Source organism: Bombina bombina, chromosome 6, assembly GCF_027579735.1.
Source record: "Bombina bombina isolate aBomBom1 chromosome 6, aBomBom1.pri, whole genome shotgun sequence".
NCBI lineage: Eukaryota > Metazoa > Chordata > Amphibia > Anura > Bombinatoridae > Bombina > Bombina bombina.
Window position 1 is genome coordinate 779226796 of NC_069504.1, and position 19467 is coordinate 779246262.

Below are 19467 nucleotides of genomic sequence, written 5' to 3' on the forward strand. Positions count from 1 at the left end.
CCATTCCGGTATGGCATCCTGGAAGGTCACTGGATATTAGATGTCTGTAGATTTCTTGATTCACGGATCTTTTGGTCTTTTCCAATATCAATCGTTTGGTAAGAACGTGGATCTTGGTTCAATTCCCTTATGTGGCTCGCAAACCCAATTGATAGGGGGAAATAAGATAAGACGCAAATTAGTGTAATTCTATTTAATAGAGTAGAATTGTACAAGCAAGATTAAAAACACAGAGTGTGACCCCAATGATATGAGGTAACAACAACGTGTGCGAAAATGCGATGATAGATGGCAGCTGTTAGGATATACAGTGAACTGTACCGGCCGGTTACAGTTTTCTGGAACACTACGTTTGAAGTAAACTTGAAGAGTCTAGTGTATAGCAAAAAACAATGTGTACCTTAGGCACACAAACACCTGACGTGTTTCGATGGATTTCAATAAAAATTCCTTCTTTATCAGAGGCATAATGCCGCTATCGGCCTATACTACTCTCCTCTCTATTGGTCTTGTGGGACACACCTTCAAGTGTTACAATGAATGAGTCGCGAGGACTCTTCCCTTCTAACTCATCTTAAAAATGGATATGTAATGAGTATCTGATATTAAAAAATCTTATCTTTTACTTAATAACATAAAAACATACATGGGCTGCATCTGACTTAACGAATGGAGCCTATTAAAAATCTTTTCTTTTCAATATTTAAAATAGCAATTTTTAGGTGAAATATTTAATAGTTAAAAAAGAAAATATACTTATGAATACAATAAAAATAACACTGAAACGATGTTTCAGTTAGATCCAATCAACTCTCCAGTAATTCCAAACACAATGTACCAGCGCATTGACATATATATTCAACGGAAAAGCTATATCTCATAAAAAGGGAAAACATATTACATTCAATAATATGTGATTGAAAAATAAAAGCTAAAAATGTTAGCTAAAAATATTAAAAGTTACTAGTTATTTGTATGGCACCCACGTTCAGGGGAAAAAACCCCACCAAAATGGACCAAAAAAGAGGAAAATACTCTGTTTTCAACTATATACCGTGCTTTTCAAATAGGCCTAAAAAATTTTACATATAAAAGTGAATTTATGCTGAAGTTATATATAGATAGATGAAATATATATAGAGAGATCACTGACATATTGAGCTTGAAATAAAACCTGAGATATTAAATGAGAAATGCTGCAAGGTCAATATCCTTGTTAAGGCCATAGGGGATCCAGGTCCCCATTTTATGTATCCAGTAGGACTCTCTACGTCTTAAATCAGAAGTCCTACTACCCCCTATTTTTCTCTGTTTGACACACTCCAGTATTGTTCTCCTCAACCACTGGGGGTCATGATTATGAAAATTCCTGTAGTGAAGGGAGAGGTTGTGTGACTTAAGACCCTGTTTAATATTTGTGATGTGTTCAAGTAGTCTAGTTTTGTACGGGCGAGTGGTTCGCCCAATATATTGAAAATTACAACTACATTGTAACAAATACACAACAAAATCAGTCTTGCAGTTACAGAGTAAGTTAGTAGGTTTTTTATTTTAATGATAATCACACGCCACGCAATTTGCCCTATTGCATTTATAAAAGCCAATGCTGTGTCCCTGGAGCTAACTGTTCTTACCTACTTCCCTAAATTTGCTTGGAGCTAATATATTTTTTATATTTTTTTTTTTTTCTGAAAATAATCTGAGGACCGTTGGCTATTAAATCCTTGAGTAGTTGGTCTTGTTCTAATACGTGCCAAAGTTTTCTAATAATAGTTTTAATTTCTCTTGCCCCCTCATTGTAGGCTGTTATAAACTGGGTTCCTGATTTTATGTTCTTTTCATTCCTACCTTTCCTCACCTGTAATAGATCTTTTCTATTGAGGGATTTGGCTTTTGTGTATGCTTCCTTAACAAGTTTTTCCTGATAACCTTTTTCAATAAATCGATTGTAATCAATTTTTTTTTCGAAATCCTCAATTTTACTACAGTTCCTGCACATCCGCTGGACTTGTCCGAACGGGATATTTTTAATCCAGTTCGGATGATGACCGCTTTTGGCGTGCAGGTAACCGTTTCTGTTTGTATCTTTCCTAAATAATCTTGTGATGATATTATCCCCATCATGGGTAAGAATTAAATCAAGGAATTCAATTTTTTTAGTGTTGTTTTATGAGTGAAGTGGAGGTTCCTATCATTTGTGTTGACATATTTAATAAAGTCAGACAGAGAATCTTCACTCCCATTCCAAATTAGTACAATAACATCAATAAAGCGTCCCCATAAGGTGATGAATGAACTAAAAGGGTTATATTTCAAAATTGTTGTCTCCTCCCAATGGCCCATATAAATGTTGGCATAGCTCGGAGCAAAACGTGTCCCCATCGCTGTGCCACTAATTTGGAGGTAATAATTTTCTTCAAAAAGAAAATAATTGTGTTCGAGAATATATTTAATTGATGACAATAAGAAATCTTGTTTATTGAGTGGTAGAGTGGTTCTTTCTTTGAACCAAAAATAAACTGATATGATTCCTTTATCAGGTGGGATACAAGTATATAGACTACTTACGTCCATTGTTACCCACTGAAAATTATCCATCCATTTAATATTTGAGATTTTTTTCAATAATATCCATAGTATCCCTTATATAGTGTAGGTAGGCTGTAGGTAGGTATCTGATAGTTTAGTCGTAAGTGAATTCATACCAGACACTATAGGTCTGCCCGGGGGATTCAGGAGATCATTATGTACCTTAGGTAGATGATACAGAATAGCTGTTGTTGGATCAGTAATGTTTAAAATTTTTAACTCATTCAAATTAAAGTGCCAGTAAACCTAGGAAATAATGTTATATAATTCTGCACATAGTGCAGAATTATATAACATTAGCTTAGCTCCAGATTTCAAAAGTCAATAGTTAAAAAGATATCACGCAAAGAAAACAGAACACTGCTCTTGACTCTACTGCGCGGCTGTTTTATTCTCCTAAGCGCATCTGGGCACGCTGTCTAAACACAGCTGGCCCGATCACGCTATTAAAATCAATGTAGCTCGCTCCCGCTACCAGACCAGAGCGGGAGTAAGCTACATTGATTTTAATAGCGCGATCGGGCGCTCTGTGAATAGACAGCGTGCCCGTGATGCGCTTAGCAGAAGAAAACAGACCCGGTCAGTAGAGCCAAGAGCGGTGTTCTGTTTTCTTTGCGTGATATCTTTTTAACTATTCACTTTTGAAATCTAGAGCTAAGCTAATTTTATATAATTCTGCACTATGTGAAAACTTATATAACATTATTTCCTAGGTTTACTGGCCCTTTAAGGGTCCCTGAGTGTTTAGCATCGTCTAGTAAGCTATTATATATATTGAGGTACTCAATTGTAGGGTTCTTACTTAGTTTCTGATATACTTTAATCTCTCCCAGAAGTCTATACGCATCACTAACGTAATCCTTCCTGTCCTGCATGACTATCCCACCACCCTTATCAGCCTCTCTTATGACAATCCCTTTATCGTTCTTAATTTCATCTAGAGCTTGTCTTTTTTGGTTAGATTATCCCTTTTTATTTTATAGTTCTGACACATCTTATTAAGATCATCCAGTACCAGATTATTAAATACTGGTATGGAATGTCCTTTGGACTGAACGGGATAAAAGACAGAGTTCGGTTTGTACGAGGTGTATTGATTATATGTTAGAACTGTTTTACTGTCAGCTAAGGATTCATTTTCCACTAGTAGATGCTCCAAATTTTCATAGTTTCTACATCTTGAATTTGATCTATATAGATCATATCAGTTTCCTTATTCTCCTCTAGAGAATCCTCATTCTTTTTAAAATGTCTGTGTAATGTGAGCTTACGGATATACTTATTCCAGTCAACAAACAGAGTAAATGAATGTGGGCCTCTAGTAGGAGCAAAGGAAATACCTTTTTTAAGTAGATCTTCCTCCTGTTTTGAAATTGGTATTTTAGAAAGATTGAAAATTTTCATCAATTCTCTATTCTCAGTGGTCCAATTGGTCTTCTCTTTTTTCTGTCTTTGTCTAATTCCTCCTCTACATCCCCTCCTAATCTTCTTTTTATCCCCTTTCCCTTCCACTCTGGGTTTCCTATCCATTCCTGGGGTTCTTGATAATTGTTTGGTCTGTAATTGTTTCAGAGTGGGCCTACCTCTAAAAAATCCCCATTACTGTTATTTGGTTTATAGTGGTGGGTTTTGTGGTTGGTATATGAATAAGTACTCTGTCCATGATTATTTCTCCCATTATACCACTTATATTGTTGCTCTCCTTTTCCTAATGGCCTATTAAAATTTATATGCCTCATTGGTTTTTCATATGATTTTGGATGGTTATATATATACTGTATATATAATATTGAGTATCTTATCACCTGAATAACTATATATGGTCGGTTGCTTATACAATAGGATATTTGTTTATAATTTGGGGGTATAGGTTGTTGGATATATTTATTTTCCTAAGTTTACTAAGTAAACTATATTGGGGGGGGGGCAGAGTTAATGGCTAACATTTTGGATATTTATGTGAGATAGGGGTGATTAAGGAAATCATGGTATTAGATCACTGTTGATTGTCTCCTAGGAAACAGGGAACTGTTAATATATGGCTCATTTTGGCCTTCACTAGCTGTGCTTCAGCTTAAACTATGCAGTGTATTAGGTGGTGTATAAAAGCTTGGGGGTATCAAATATAAGACTATCGGCTTCAATCATGAACTTATAACCTAAAACATAGTAAGTAGGGTGTAAAGATCTCATAATAGCGAGGATATAAAAATGAAAGCAAATATTAGCCGGTTTCTAGCTAGGTTGTATAAGAAGCTTATGTAGGAGTCACCTTACACAAAAAATTGAGTTACATCAAAGATACTGCTATTTACTATAATCAGTGCAATGTAAAATATCAAGAAACAAGAAGGGTACAATATAGAATAGAACACAGGTGCCCCCGCACTTGGGGTACAAAGCCGGTAAATCCACTGGTATGTAAAAAAGTTACTTTATTAAATCTCGTATAAAAGCATACAGTCCAAACAAAACATGACAGGTCAAATCTGCTAGCAGGATGAACAGAAGCTTTGCCGTGAAGCTTCTGTTCACCCTGCTAGCAGATTTGACCTGTCATGTTTTGTGACAATGTATATTTATTAAAGGGTTAATAAATTAAGCCTTTCTACTGTATGCTATATTGTGTTAAAAGTAAAAAACAAACAAACAAAAAAAAAAAAAACGCAGTATAGTGGTAAGTATCCTAGAGGGGTTGGAATTCAATCCAGGCTAGGATGTGTTTCGTCCTCCTTAAGATGAGTGATTTGGGGGCTTATGTTCTAGTTCTTGAAACAGAGGTCTGTTTTTTATGTATAAATAATTGTTTTTAAGTTGACAGTATTCACTAAATAAAACATTTATTGTTCAGGGTTGGAACAGTGGTCTGTTCCTATGAATCAAATATTTATTGGCTTGAGGAACAAATTGTTTTTATTAAGCTCACCTGTCCCTCATATTTGAATATATTTTTTAAATAAAGATATTTTTCGCCTCTAAGGATAAGTTTAGACAAATTAAAATGTCTGTTTTTTCTGTGCCGCTTGTTTAGCAAAAGCTATTGAGTACAGATAAATCTGAGCCTTATGTCTCCCAGGATGATGCTGTTCAGGCAATTCCACAGCTTTCTCCTTAAATGTCCCAAGCCTCTATGGCGTCACATGCAGTGCCCTGTGGTTCCTGTCAATCTCGTGGTTGAGTGTGTTTGCTTACAGATTTTGCAGCTCAGGTATCATCTGCGATACCTGCGGCTTTGTCTGTTTTTCCTTACCTACAGGGAAAATGCAAGAGGACATTTTATATTTTCAGGTAGTAAGGTTTTCTGCTCCACTTTCTGCTACACAGGTTGCTCTCTCTCCTAAGTTTAGTGAGGAAGATTTGCTGGTAGTTTCTGAGGATGAAATCTCAGATTTGGACAGTATAATTCCTTTATCTGATGCTGAAGTGATCTTCTTCAGATGTATGCTTGAATACCTTGTGTACTGTTAAAGGAGGTTTTGGCTACTTGAACGAAATCAATATCCCTGTTGATGTCAACCTTTGAAAGTTTTGTGATCTTTATCATTTCTATGATGTTCTTTCCTATGAGGAAGTGTTTCTACGTGCCTTGGATATTTTTACAGGAATAGGAGAAGCTAAGGATAACATTCTCCCTGTCTCCCGTCCTTTTAAAGGATTTTCCTGTCGCTGACATCATTAAGTTGCACGGTGCCTTAAGTAGATTTCTACCATGGCCCAGAGAACTTTAATGCCTATGGAGGGTAGCTGCTCCTTTACGGGTCCATGGATAAAAAGCTGGAGGTTTTATTGTTCTTTTAGAGAAATGCCTTGCCTTATTAGACTTGCTGTGCTAGCCCGCCGGGCATTGTAGCCGATATCTTTGTCAGCTGAGAAGCCTACCTGTGGCTTAGTTGTATAGCCTAGACTTTATAGTTCTTCAGTTGCAGGTTAAATATTTTATGTTTCCTCCAATTCCACACTTCTGGCATTTCCTTTCAAGGATGAGACCTTGTTTGGACTTGTTTGGTCTGACAGAATTATCCTCTGACTTTACGGGAAGATTTTTCTCCCACATGTCAAGAGATTAAGACTAAAGGAGCGTTTTCCTTTTCCTCTTTCTGCAGGGTCAGTCATGTCTTTTGGAAGCCAACCAAACAGTCCAATCTAAGATTTCCTCTCAGGGGCAGATTCCTTCTAGAAATTCTGCATTCCAGGCATGAAGAGAGGCATTCCTTGAACTGGGTTCAGGATCCTCCTCTCTGGGAGTGATAGTTCCAGTCCCAGTTTGGGAACAGGATCCAGGTATTTACCTCATGTGTTTCAGGTTCTGACCTTCAAAGTAGTATCCTTTCTCCTTTGGTTCAAGAGGGCCTGTTCATAACGAACATAGACCTGAAGGATGTGTATTTATTGCTCCCATGATTCAGGATCTTCTCAAGTTTCTGAGTTTCGTCATCCTAGAAAAACTTTTGGGTCTTGGGGTATGGCAAGGGTGCTTTTCTGGACAATATATGGTTCAGGTGTCATCCTTCCTTCGAGCATACTCTTTCAAGAGATCTTGTCCATTCTACTTTTCCATGGATGGGAAATGAATCTGGATAAGAGTTCCCTTGTTCCATCTACAAGGTTGATTTTTTGAGGACCTTAATAGATTCTCTATCTAGGAGAAGATTTCTAACAGAAGTCAGATGATCAAGGATTTATTCCTTTTCCTCTCTCTGCAGTCTTCTATCTGGCCAACAGCAAGCTCTAGTGATCCAGTAGATAACTTAGCCATCTTGCAACCTGAGGGTCGGGAGTTTGAATCTAGCTGCAGTTGATTTCACCTTCACTTTTCAGTGACTCAATGTATGGAGGGAATTGGTCTGATGGTGACCATGGACATCTTTCCCTTGCTATTTTCTATAAAATGGAGAACATTCGGATCAGTCTCAGAGGATAGATCTAGATCAGCGACAAGAGACTCTTTCCGTGGTGGTTTTCAGGAGTATCTGTCTCTGGGCGAGTGCTTCTGGAGACATTCCTAGGTGATGTGACCTTGGACGCCAGCCTGCTGGACTGGGGAGCAGTCTGGGACTCATTAAAAGTGCAGGAACTTTGGATTCGGGAGGAGTCTGCTTTCCCCATCAACATCTTGGAGTTGAGAGCGATTTACAATGCTCTGATGGCTTGCCCCCAGTTGTCCTTAGCCCGGTTTATCAGGTTCTAATCAGACAACATAACCTCAGTGGCTTACATCAACCACCAGGGAGGAACTCGGAGTTCCTTAGCCATGAAGGAGGTGGCTAGGATTCTTCAGAGCTCACAATTGCTGTCTATCTGCCATTCACATTCCAGGAGAGTACAACTGGGAAGCAGATTTCCTGAGCCGACAGACTTTTCATCCCGGGAGTGGGAACTCCATTCGTTTGTGTTCGCCAGCTTAACCCTCAAATGGGGGTGCCGGAGTTGGATCTGATGGCATCTCGGCAGAACGCCAAGCTTTCATGGTACGGTTCAAGGTCAAGGGATCCACAGGATGCTCTGATAGTTGGTCTGGCGATCCCTTGGGATTCAGGCTGGCATACCTGTTTTCTCTACTGCCATGAGTCATTGCTCGTATCAAACAGGTGAGAGCATCGGTAATTCTGATAGCCCCTGCATGGCTTGCAGGATCTGGTATGCAGATCTAGTGGAGATATTGTCTCTCCCACCTTGGAGATTGCCTCTGAGGAAGGACCTTCTAATTCAGGGTCCCTTCCTTCACCCAAATCTCATTTCTCTGAAGCTGTCTGTTTGGAGATTGAAAGCTGAGTTCGGTTTAAGCGTGTTTTTTTCTGAGTCGGTCATTGAGACCTTGTTTCAGGCTTGCAAGCCTGTTACTTGGAGGATTTACCATAAGATATGGCGTTGGTATCTTTATTGGTGTGAATCCAAGGGCTGCTCTTGTAGTGGGGTCAGGATTATTAGGATTTTGTCCTTTCTCCAGGAAGGTCTGGAGAAGGGTTTGTCAGTTAATACCCTGAAGGGTCAGATTCTGCATGATCTATTTTGCTTCTTAAGCGTCTGGCGGACGTGCCAGATTTGCAATCTTTTTGTCAGGCCTTGGTCAGAATCAGGCCTGTGTTTAAGTCTGTTGCTCCTCCTTGGAGCATTAACCTTGTTTTTAACGTTTTTGCAGCAGGTTCCGTTTGAGCCATTGCATTGCATTGTTTTTAAGATCTTATCTTAGAAGGTGTTGTTTCTTCTGCTCGGAGAGTCTTGGAACTCTCAGCCTTGTAGTGTGATTCGTCTTATATTATCTTTCATGCCAATAAGCCGGTTCTGAGTTCAAAGTTAGGTCTTCTTCCTAAGGTGTTCTCGACAGAAATTGTTATCAGGAAATTGCTGTTCCTTCTCTATGGCCTAATCCTTCTTTTCATCAAGAATGTTTGTTGCACAACTTGGTTGTTGTGCGTGCCTTAATTTATTATTTGCAGGCGACTAAGGATTTTCGCCAGTCTTCTGCCCTGTTTGTTTCTCTTGGAACGATAAGGTCAGAAAGCTACTGCTTCTTCTCTTTCTCTCTGGTTGAGAAGTATAATTAGTTTAGCTTATGAGACTGCTGATCAGCAGCCTCCTGAGAGAATTACGGCTCATTCCACGAGGGATGTTTCCTCTTTTTGGGCTTTCAAAAATGAAGCTTCCGTGGAACAGATTTGCTAGGCTGCAACTTGGTCTTCTCTGTATACTTTTTCCAAATTTTCCAAATTTGATGCTTTTGCCTCGGCTGAGGTTTGTTTTTGGAGAAAGGTTCTTCAAGCAGTGGTGCCTTCTGTTTGGGTCTGCCTGTCTTTTCCCTCCATATTCATCTGTGTCCTCTAGCTTGGGTATTGGTTCCCAACAGTAATTAATGAAGCCCACTTTTCTACAGTACTCTGGGTATGTACTTACACGCCAGAGGCTAAATTTGTTGTTTCCCTCGACAAATACCGCTTTTGATATATTTTTCTTTTCTTTAGTGACCTGTTACAATATTGATAGAGGATATGCTAATACTCCTGAAGAGTTGGGAAGACAATCTGAGAGCAGGGACTATATAATCTAGATACAATACAGCTCTTGCAAAGGGATTTTAGGTACTTGAAAATGGGAACCTTTAAAGTATCATTTTTGTTATTACTGGAGTCTGGCACCAGCCCAAAGGCCCTTGGCAGAGCCGGATCCTGAGCAATGTATATTGGGTCATGGTCCTTAGATTTATGTAAGCCTACCCTATGCAAATCTATTGATAGTCTTACTCCCCTGCTAACAGTCATACACTTCTTTTTCTGTTCCCCCTGTCCCAATTTTACATCTCCTAATAAGCTAAGATGTTGTTAGAGGTCTTTACTTCCTTTTTACTTTATATATACAAATACAACATATACTTTTAGTGCTTTTATGCAGACAATATATATATTGGCATGTATACTGTTTAGTCTGAAGTTAATTAATTAATTCTCAAGTTCTATATACATTTCTGAGCATCTCTTTATATCTTAGTGAACATTAGTGTTTACACATATATTGACGAACAATGATATAATGCATATGTTGTACTACTTGAAAAACGTGTACTCTGTTTATGTGAGAGGGGTTGCCACTCTAATGACAGTGTTGATTTATAACTTTCAGTTTCAAGGAGCACCGGTCTACTAAAAGTTAGTATGCAAGTTTGTGTGAGGCTGATGTTAAAAGTTGTTATTCTTTAATAAAAGACAAAATAAAAAAAAATATATATAATTTAACCTATGAATTTGGCTGATTTCTACTCACAAAGTAACAGATTCTTTGGCACCATTTTGTTTAGGACTTCAAAGTTAAAATGGTTAAATATAGACCCTTAGAATTACCATTAGAAACAATTTATTTTATTTTCCCCTGGTAACCCACCCTAAGCATTTTTTTGTGCAATCAGGTAACTTTTCTAACTTTATTAGCCACTTATTTGAGGTTTTTTGAGAGAACCTTTATATCTCCCAATTTATCATTATTTATCACTCACTAAAGTTCCAAACTACCTCTGGAAACAACATCAGCACAAGAACTGTGTTTCAGGAGCTTTATGAAATGGGTTTTCCATGGCTGTACACAAGCCTCACATAAACATGTACCATGCCAAGCGTTTGTTGGCGTGGTGTAAAGCATGCCACCACTGATCTCTGGAGCAGTGGAAATGTGTTCTCAGGAGTGATGAATCATGCTTTTCTATCTGGCAGTCTGATTGAATAATCTGGGTGGGGCAGATAACAAGAGACACTACCTACCGGAATGCATAGTGTCTACTGTAAAGTTTGGGGGAGGAGGAATAATGGTCTGGGGCTTTCGGCTAAGCCCCTTAGTTATGGTAAAGGGTCATCTAAATGCTACACTATACAAAGACATTTTAGACAATTTGGGGGTTCCAACTTTGTGGCAAGGCTTTTTCCTGTTCCAGCCTGACTGTACCTCTGTGCACAAAGTGAGGTCCATGAAGACAATGTTTGACGAGATTGGTGTGGATGAACTTGAGTGGCCTGCACAGAGCCCTGCCCTCAGTCCCACTGAACACCTTTTGGATTAATTTGAGTGGTGTTTGCAAACCAGACCTTCCCATCCAACATAAGTGCTTGACCTCACTGATGCTTTTTTTGGCTGAATTGGCACAAATTCCTACAGACACACTCCAAAATATTGTGGATAGCCTTGTCAGAAAAGTGACATCTGTTATAGCAGCAAAGGGGGGGTTGGGGGCAACTACATATTAATGCCAATGGTTTTGGAAGGGATGTCCAACAAGCTCTTATGGGTGTGATGGTTAGGTGTCAACATACTTTTGGCAAAATAGTCTATATTTAATTATTATACCAATTCAGGAATGCATAGTCTGTGGTAAAATCTATAAATCTGTTTACATTTTATTTTAACCTTAGTGACATCCAAAGAATTACATTACCCAGCATCAGCCGTCTCCGTCACTTCACCAACGAAACACTGCTGGATTTATTTTTCTACAACAGTCCTACATACTGCCAGACAATCATCAATACAGTGTGCAGTGAGATGAACCGTATTTATTGTGTGTTCCTGGAGAGAAACCCTACATTTAGTGGGAGTGTCTCCGTTTCTGGACATAGTCTTGGTAATTTTAAACCTAATGTATTGAAACTGGGGAGAAAAAAAAATATATATAAATATATACAGTTTAATATATTAAGTACACTTAAAACTTGAACAAACAGCAGCAGAGATTACATAAGAGAATCCTAGGTTTCAGTATGGTGAAATTTTACATAAAACTTACCTATGATAAAGCTTCATAGTCCAAATAATAGTAATTTTATATAAAATATATATATAATACAGGTAGCCCTCAGTTTACGCCGGCGTTAGGTTCCAGAAGGAATGGTTGTAAATCGAAACCGTTGTAAATTGAAACCCAGTTTATAATGTAAGTCAATGGGAAGTGAGGGAGATAGGTTCCAGGCCCCTCTAAAAATTGTCATAAGTAACACCTAATACATTATTTTTAAAGCTTTGAAATGAAGACTTTAAATGCTAAACAGCATTATAAACCTAATAAAACAATCACACAACACAGAATATATAATTAAACTAAGTTAAATGAACAAAAACGTTTGCTAAACAGCATTATAAAACTAATAGAATAATCACACAACACAGACTTCACTTGCATTTTTCTGCAAACAGTTCTTTCTATGCATTCCAATCTGGACTGATTTATAGATAGGAAGATCTTGTTCCTTTGAAATCTGCTCCATAGCTCAGGTCTGGTTAAACTGATTAATTTCAGCTCGCTTGGCTTTGCTGCAACACAAGCGGACAGCTCCACCTACTGGCTATTTTAATAAATGCACTGCTTATCAATGCTTTTCAATAGCAGTCACATGACTGGAAAAAAAGGTTGTTATTCTGAAACAGTGTAAATTGAACTGTTGTAAAACGAGGGCCACCTGTATATATATATATATATATATATATATATATATATATATATATATATATATATATTCTCCAGTGCTGGCGGTATATGACTTGCAGTATGAATAAAATGCACACCCTCCTGCCCTTCTGTGTTCACATCTATGGGCTAGATTATGAGTAGAGTGGTCATTACCGCTCCTGCTTGCACGCTTACTCTGCTCTTTGCTCGCGTTGGGTAGCATGCATATTACAAGTTAAGCGTAAATATTTTTTTCTTGCGCGCTAACCCGACACACAAAGATCAGAAGTTAGAATATAACGACCGTATTAAAGTACTCTCCCATTTACTTCAGTGGACATAGAAAAGTGAAAAAAAAAACTAACACCCATACTCGTGTGGTAACTCAAATCGCCATAAGCCCCATACTCTAATAACCCCTAACCCGCTGCATAGCTCACTGCAAAGTGCCCACTACACTATTAGCCCCTAAACCACCACAAAGCCCACTGCAAAGTACCTGCTACATTATTAACCCCTAAACTGGCACAACCCCATTGCATAGTAACCCACTGCACTATTAACCCCTAAACCGCCACAACCCCATCACAAAGTAACCTACTAACATCTAAACCCCCTAACCTAACACCCCTAAGATACCCAAAGCAGACTAACCTTTACCTGTAAAACAAAAAAAAAAACCTAACAGTACCTTTAAAAAAATAAAAACTTACCTTAAAACTGACAAACCTAACATATTTTTTTTTTTTAAAAACTACCATTACAAAAAACAACATCCAAATTACCCAAAATAAAAGAAGCATTATGCCTGTTGTAAAACCCCACTTAAAAAACCCACCCAAAAATAAAAACCTATACTAACACTAAACTACAGAAAAAGTCTTAAAAGGGCCTTTTTGTAGGGCATTACCCTAAAGTTTCAGCTCTTTTTCTTTAAAAAACAAAAACAAAACGTTTTCAAACCTCTACAATTAACCCCCCCCCCAAAAAAAAAAAAGTCTATCTAAAAAAACTACCCTAAAAATTGCACTGGAAAGGGCATTTGTCTGGACATTGTCTTTAAAAGGGCATTTAGCTCTTTTGCTGCCCAGGAAAAAAAATCCTAATCTGAACCACCCCCCCCAAAAAACAACAAAACAATCTAATACTAAACCCCAAAGATGATAATCGCCAAAAATGAATCCAGGTGGCGGCGCTGCATTTTCATCCCGGCGGTGGTCCATCTACATCCTGGCGGCAATCATGTTATTTTCATCACGGTGGTGATCTTCTTATCTCCATCCCGGCGGATCTTCTTATCTTCTGTTACCGACGTTCTCTTTGTGTGGTCACCAGCTGCACACTGAATTTTAAATGCAAGGTGTACCCCCTTTATATAGGGGTACCCTTGCATTCCTATTAGCTGAATTTCAAATTCAAATCAGCCAATAGAAAAAGATGGATGAAGAGGGTCGCCGGAATGAAGATAAGATCTCTGCCAGGATGTACATGGAGCGCTGCCGCCCGGATTCATCTTTGGGGAGTACCATCTTTGGAGTTTAGTGTTTTTTTGGTGGTTTTTTTTTTAGATTAGGGTTTGGGGGTTTTTCTAGGCAGCAAAAGAGCTAAATGCCCTTTTCAGGGCAATTTTTAGAGTAGTTTTTTTTTTCCTTTAGATAGACTTTTTTTTGGGGGTGGAGGGGTTAAAGGGATAGTCAAGCCCCCCCCAAAAAATCATGATTACAATAGGGCATGTAATTTTAAGCAACAAATACATTTTAATTTACAGATAGAAAAGTTAGAAACTAAATAAGTTGCTACACAAACTCAGCACATCATTTTTATTTTCAGATACAAATATCAATAATATTCACCATATAAAAATGGTTAATCACAGTGCTTTACCAATCGTGCATATACACTATAGGCAAAGTTTAGACAGATGAACCATTCAGTGTACTCAGTAGCGGAATTTGCTTTGAAGACCTAAAAATAATTTTTGCAAACAGGAGCAAGTTTATACTATGTTCTTAACATGGCAACACCTCCACTAGAGGGTGGCTTCGCGTAATGTGCGAAAAACGGCCACCATAGTGATCTGTGAGGATCTATGCCTGTTAAAAAGAAGAGATCCCGGTCTTTTGTGTAGCAACTTATTTAGTTTCTACCTTTTCTATCTGTAGATTAAAATGTATATGTCATTTTTAAGGGTCTGCACACTTATCCTTCATATAAGGTTTAATTAAATAACTACTATAGCCAAAACTCCCTTTCAATAGTATATAATTTTAAACAACGTTCCAATTTACTTTTATCACCAATTTTGCTTTGTTCTCTTGGTATTCTTAGTGGAAAGCTAAATTAGGTAGGCTCATATGCTAATTTGTATGCCTTTGCAGGCTGCCTCTAATCTGAATGCATTTTGACAGTTTTTTACCACTAGAGGGCTCACTCTAGTAGGAGTGAGCACTGATTGGCTAAACTGCAAGTCTGTCAAAAGAACTGAAATAAGGGGGAAGTTTGCAGAGACTTAGATAGAAGGTAATCACAGAGGTAAAACTTGTATTATTATAACTGTCTTGGTTATTCAAAACTGGGGAATGGGTAATAAAGGGATTATCTATCTTTTTAACAAACAAAAATTCTGGTGTTGACTGTCCCTTTAATTTTAGAGGTTTGTAGACTTCTTCTTTTTTAAGAAAAAGAGCTGCCACTTTAGGGGAGTGACCTGCAAAATGCCCTTTTAAGGACCTATATGACATTGTTTCCAAAATCCCAGTGTAATTCTGTAAACATATTTGCCCCACAGATCTTAGTTTTTTTCTCACAACTTTAAAGTGATGTGCTTTTAGCAAAATACTCAAAACACTAATGAAAATAACAGCAAATTTAAGGTACAGTTCACTGAAAACAGTGTATTTTGGTTTGAATTAGGTGTAATATTAAAGTTTAATCATACCCCAGGGTCTCCCTATGTACTTTGTAAAGAAGAAAGCTCTAGCCACTTGCAGGGACTGCCCCTTTTTTTTAACAGAATTCCATTAAGGCTTCTCCTGCGAGTGTTGAGACGTCTAGATTTCCAAACTTTATAGAGTCAGCCCCTATATAACTTTCAGTATGAAGACATTAATGTTTTGATAAATGCAATTTTCTCTCGGTTTTTATTCTGTCACATTATTTTTATTTTTTTATTTATTTATTTTTGTAAATATAACTTTTCTTTTTTTTAATCTTATTATCTAGGTTCCCTTATTCTATTTGATCTTCTCACTAATCAAACTGACCCCTCACTTAGCTGCAATATCAAAATCAAGGTAATTTTGACAAATCCATTTTTACTTTATCTACTGTAATATTTTCGGCACAAAATTAACACCACTAAAATTAAATATCTTATCTTTCTACAGACATCAGAAAATGAAAATGATTTACAAGATAACAAGCACACCCTGCTTAATGTTCTGCGGGAGCTGGATCTCACAGATTTTCTCAGTGTTTTTGAACAAGAGAGGATGGATATTGAAGCACTGGTAATAATTGTATGATTATAAAGGAACACTCAAGTCAAAATTAAACTTTTATTATTCAGGTAGAGCATGCAATTTTAAACAACTTTGCAATTTACTTCCATTAACAAAATGTGCACAGTCTTTTTGTATTTAGACTTTTTTGAGTCACCAGCTCCTACTGAGCATGTGCAAGAATTAACAGAATAAGCGTATATGCATTTGTGATTTGCTGATGGCTGTCACATGGTACGTGTATGCTTTTGTGATTGGCTGATGGCTGTCACATTGTACAGGGGAGTGGAAATAGACAAAACTTTTAAAATTGTCAGAAAAAAATCTACCACTCATTTAAAGTTCGGACTAAGAGGGATATTTATCAAGCCGTCAACCGCAAATACACCGGAATTCCGCAGCGTAATTGTGGCGAGCCTGATTCGACCCATTTATCAAAGTCTACAGACCGGCAAAAGTTGAAATTTGTGATGTAACATACGATCCGCCGGTCTCAATCCGACATAGATCAATGCTTACGTCATTACAGATGTTCCGAATACAAATTCGGCACTATCTATCCACTATTCCGGCCCAGCGTACCTGCTTTTCAATCTGCCACCCTGGAGGCCGCGGATGCCATAAGAATCAATGGGAGTCTGAAAGCAGGGGAAGCTTATGTTCGATGCTGCCAGATATCCCATTGATTTCTATGGTAGAATAAAAGTTACGTGTACACCTAACACCCTAACATAACCCCCGAGTCTAAACACCCCTAATCTGCCGCCCCAACATCACCGCCACCGAAATAAAAGTTATTAACCCCTATCCCGCCGCTCCTCGACACCGCCACAACTAAATAAAGTTATTAAACCCCTATCCCGCCACTCCCGGAGCCCACCGCAACTAAATAAATGTATTAACCCCTATCCCGCCGCTCCCGGAGCCCACCACAACTCTAATAACGTTATTAACCCCTATCCCGCCGCTCCTGGAGCCCACCGCAACTAAATAAATGTATTAACCCCTATCCCGCCGCTCCAGGAGCCCACCGCAACTCTAATAACGTTATTAACCCCTATCCCGATGCTCCTGGAGCCCACCACAACTAAATAAATGTATTAACCCCTATCCCGCCGCTCCCGGAGCCCACCGCAACTAAATAAATGTATTAACCTCTATCCCTCCCCTCCCGGAGCCCACCTCAACTCTAATAAAGTTATTAACCCCTATGTCGCCAGCCCCCCACATCGCCATAAACTAAATTAAGCTATTAACCCCTAAACCTAACAACCCGCTAACATTGCATTAAATATTAACTCATCCCTATTAGAGCTGCGCATCTTCACTTGTCTCACGATTCGATGCGATTGCGATTATCATCGTAACGATTCGATACGATTCGATTCTACGATGCATCGCGATGCATCACGATTACTGCCCATGATTTTCATGATCTTGTTCTATTCCATATTTTATATACAATATATATATATATGTATGTGTGTGTATATATATATATATATATATATATATGTATGTGTGTGTGTGTGTGTGTGTATATATATATATATATATATATACACACACACACACACACACATATATATATATATATATATATATATATATATACACACACACACACACACATATATATATATATATATATATATATATATATATATATATATATATATATATAGAGAGAGAGAGAGAGAGATACACACACACACTATATATATATATATATATATATATATTGTGTGTGTGTATATATATATATATAAAACAACTGTGTAAGATGGAAGAGCACTTATAAACATAATACTACAATATGCACAGAAATGTATCTGTAGATTTATTTTACAAAGGAAAATATAACCAGCAGCAGTGTACTCACTCAAACATTCTCACGGAGTACATGCAGACATCTGAAACCTGACCCAGAGAGCATTACCAATAGACCTCCTCTCACACACAAATGTTCCGGTCAGGAATTTTTATGACACCTATCCTAAAAAGCCGACAGCAGCCTCATGTAAACAGTGAATCTTTTCTTGTATTATAGATTCACTGTTTACTGTTGCGGTCTCTGCTGCATGTTTCCTCTCTGTCAGAACCCTAGCCCAAACGAGCATTTGAGGGTTGCTGTAAAACTGTAAAACTTTTGACTTACTGTATCTAATAGCAACCCTCAAATGCTCATTTGGGCTAGGGTTCTGACAGAGAGGAAACATGCAGCAGAGACCGCAACAGTAAACAGTGAATCTATAATACAAGAAAAGATTCACTGTTTACATGAGGCTGCTGTCGGCTTTTTAGGATAGGTGTCATAAAAATTCCTGACCGGAACATTTGTGTGTGAGAGGAGGTCTATTGGTAATGCTCTCTGGGTCAGATATCTGCGCAGTGTGCACAGCAAGTCCTGATGTGGTGTAGCTGGGGGCTGTAACCAGATTAATCCTGACACAAATGCTGTCGGCTCGTCTGCTATGTGAGAGAGGCGGGGTCACGTGACGTTGCACGATGATGTCACCCCTGAATCGATTCTGATCTGCACTGCATCGATGCAGCATCGTTAACGGGCTGCATCGCGATGCATCACAGAATCGATTATTTTATGCACCCCTAATCCCTATCTTATAATACATTTAAACTTACCTTTAGAATTAAAATAAACTATATTAAACTACTAATTAACCTACCCTAACAATTATACTAAAATTACATTAAACTAACAATTAAATTAACTATCGGCTATATTACGAGTTTTGCGTTATGAGCGGCTCGGTGCTAACTTGCAAGTTATTTCCACCGCTCACCTCCCTATAGCGCTGCTATTACAGGTTTGCAAAAACTCGGCGTTAGCGGGCAATATGTCAGCGTTGAGCAAAATTGAGCTCCATACCGCACGCAAATACCAGCGCTGCTTTGAGCTGGTTTTACATGCTTGTGCACGATTTCCCCATAATGCAACCCCATTGATTCCTATGGGGAAAGAAAATTTATGTTTACACCTAACACCCTAACATAAACCCCGAGTCTAAACACCCCTAATCTGCTGCCCCCGACATCGCAGTCACCTACATTACACTTATTAAACCCTAATCTGCCGTCCCCGACATCGCCCACACCTACCTACACTTATTAACCCCTAATCTGCCACTCCCAATGTTGCCGCCACCTACATTACAGTTATTAACCCCTAATCTGCCGCCCCCGACATCGCCGCCACCTACTTACACTTATTAACCATTAACCCCTAATCTGCCGCCCCCAACGTCGCCACCACTATACTAAATGTATTAACCCCTAAACCTAACCCTAAGTCTAACCCTAACACCCACAAACTCTAACATAATTAAAATAAATCTAAATAAAAATTACTATTAATACCTAAATAATTCCTATTTAAAACTAAATACTTACCTATAAAATAAACCCTAAGCTAACTACAATATAACTAATAGTTAC

At 38.2% G+C, this 19467-nt stretch overlaps 1 protein-coding gene across 1 annotated transcript in view; it reads left to right on the forward strand.

Annotated features, from left to right (window-relative positions):
* The window catches only part of DDHD2 (DDHD domain containing 2), a 658501-nt gene that overhangs the window by 299648 nt on the left and 339386 nt on the right, over positions 1 to 19467 (forward strand). Inside the window, exons 8-10 of the mRNA XM_053718087.1 lie at positions 11481 to 11689; positions 15734 to 15804; positions 15898 to 16020. Coding sequence (XP_053574062.1) covers positions 11481 to 11689; positions 15734 to 15804; positions 15898 to 16020 — 403 coding nt within the window. The remainder of the gene's footprint in view (positions 1 to 11480; positions 11690 to 15733; positions 15805 to 15897; positions 16021 to 19467) is intronic.